A 2,536-nucleotide genomic window follows, 5' to 3' on the forward strand; every position below is an offset into this window, starting at 1 on the left:
AAAAAAACTCGAATGAAAAATTTTGAAATAAAAGAACCATGTATCTGGATACATAGATTAGATTTTATTAAGTTTAAATCGACGATATTTTCACCATATTTTTTATGCATACCTAACCTCAGTATCCAAACACAATGAGCCACAGAAGCAAGCTAACTATGTATAAAAAGCTGCTGTCTAGTAAATGTTAATTTACTAATAAACGCTAATAAGCCCAAATTTGTTGGCTCAATTTGACCAACAATAGGAGAAAACAATCGCAAATATGCAGACACCCACGCCACAACAAAAATTTCGAAAATGAAAACGAATTACTTACTAGTGGAGCTACTCACCGCTACGAAAGTGAGATGACAGCCACTTGAAGAAAAACTGACTCATATACATAAATGTGTACTTAAGTGGTTGTTGCTGCGCAGACTCACTTTCGTTTTCAATAGCGTTGGGAAGAAAACAGTGAAGTGGAAAAAATCGACACTTGCAATAAAAAAATTAAGCACTTCAGCTGAAGTGGACGAGCATCTATGGATGTGTGTGTAGGTGTTCATTTTAACGCCCAAAGGTACGCTGTTACCTCAAAGTTGCGCATTCACCACACCAGAGCGAACGCGTGCGTACAAATAAATAAATAAAGAAAATACAATAAATAAGACAAATATTGAAACAGAAGAAAGCGTTTAATAAACTTAGCAATACAAGTTGCCGAAAATATATACAAAATCTGTGAACAACAACAACTAAAAAACAAAAAAAAAACAAAAAAAAAAAAAGCGCAGCTCAAATCGATGAAATAATCAACGATGACGGTAATGGACCAGTTTAGAGGGCGCCACAAACTAGTACTAAATATGTAAGTAAGTGGCCTGCGTGACGCGCAGCCGGTTCGACAAGCCAGATGATGAGAGTGCGCGCGCAAGTAAAAGTGAAGAAAGTCCCCCAAATGCTAAAGTTTCATAAGTTTTGGAATTTTTACAAAGCGGCAATGAATACTGCGACAGACGTAATTTCGGTTTAGCAGCGCATAGACAACATTAAACGCAACGTCGACAAGCAAGCAGTCCACATAAACACCAAGCGGCAATTGTGGCAGCAGAGAGGGTTAAGGAAGCTTTCGAATACATAACGACATACAAATATATATATATATATAAATAAATATTTTTCGCTAGTCAGTTATGTTGCAATATATTAGCACAATAAAATTAATATTGTTGTTGCTGCTTACGCAAGTGTTGGTCAGTAATACCATTGAGCTGCTGGAACAGAATAGCAATGAACTTTTGGGTAAATAATTTGTTAGCACTCATGTACCTACTTATGCTTATTTTATTATTACTCTCGCTTGTCTTTTGTAATTTAGAACTAAAGGAAACAAACTCAACCAAAAAAGTAAATGAAACTATTCCCTCGACGGCTGCTAGCCATGCGATACCACGACAATATCCGCCACAATTTGGTGGTCCCACCAGTGGCGGTGGCGGATTTAACGGACTCGGCAACTGTCCGCTCTGCGATGCTTCTGTTTATAGCTATTGTTCGCAGAAAATGTTGCACGATGACTGCTGTTGCGACTATCCCGGTAAGCGATGATTTTATTTTTATAACTTTTTAAATATTTAAGTGAATTGGTTATCACTCCATCATACTTTGCAATAAGGGAATACGTTGAAAATTTAAATAGTATAATTCTTTCTTAATTTAAACTTAGTACAATAAGACTTATGCCCGGTTGCACCAATCAATTTTAACGGGCTGATAAATTTTAAAATTGGTTGGTGTAACCGGGCATTAGTCTTTTGAAGTCCAACAACAATATCACTAAACAGTATTAGAAATTAATATTGATATATGTAGATTTTATTTAAATATCCCCCTTTTAATGAAATATTCCTAAGATTTAATTTGCATTTAATTTTTATCGTTTCAGTGCCACAGCTTCGTCCTCCGCAATGTTTCTACAATGACTGTTCGCTGTTGTATGCAAAATCTTGTTACGAACATTCGCTAATCAAAAATTGTTGCTGCTATAACCCATATTAACTACGAAAAATATTGTTTAATATACTTATGGTGGAAATTTTATGTTCTCATTACTTATTTATTATTAAAAGTCTACATTCATATGTACATATATGTATACAAAACACTTATTTCTATTATTATTGTTGCAGCATCTAGCTTCCAATTGTTGTCGCAAGCTCAACTAAAGCTAGGCGCAGGAAACGTGCTCTTTAGACAGGGTCGAACTAAGGTGAGAGAGCTCTTTTTTCTGCCGTGAGTGGTGATTGGACACCAACGATGGCATTCACGGAGCGAGAGTTTGTTAGAGTGTTGGTAGTCTCGCTGTGAATGCCACTGAATTCTTCGTTTCATATAGACCCCATCTACTAGAAAGTAGTTCCCCTTTTAATCCTCATTAGTCCTTAGGGTCAAAATTTACCCTTTTTAAATTTTGAATCCGATTTTTTCACTTGCCTTGTTTACCATGGAATTTTATATTGTAATTTAAATATGTTTTGGCTATTGTTACCAATTG

General features: G+C 35.6%; 1 protein-coding gene across 1 annotated transcript; it reads left to right on the forward strand.

Moving 5' to 3' along the window:
• The first annotated feature begins 1,010 nt into the window (after nt 1-1,010).
• LOC108378016 (uncharacterized) lies at nt 1,011-2,082 on the forward strand. Its single transcript, XM_017634312.1, has 3 exons — nt 1,011-1,284; nt 1,361-1,579; nt 1,928-2,082. The coding sequence occupies exons 1-3, from the start codon at nt 1,176-1,178 to the stop codon at nt 2,038-2,040; spliced, it is 441 nt and encodes a 146-aa protein (XP_017489801.1). The 5' UTR covers nt 1,011-1,175; the 3' UTR covers nt 2,041-2,082.
• The last annotated feature ends 454 nt before the right edge of the window (nt 2,083-2,536 follow it).

This window comes from Rhagoletis zephyria, unplaced genomic scaffold (assembly GCF_001687245.7).
Source record: "Rhagoletis zephyria isolate East Lansing unplaced genomic scaffold, Rhagoletis_zephyria_1.1 Rzeph_scaffold_13172, whole genome shotgun sequence".
NCBI classification, from domain to species: domain Eukaryota; kingdom Metazoa; phylum Arthropoda; class Insecta; order Diptera; family Tephritidae; genus Rhagoletis; species Rhagoletis zephyria.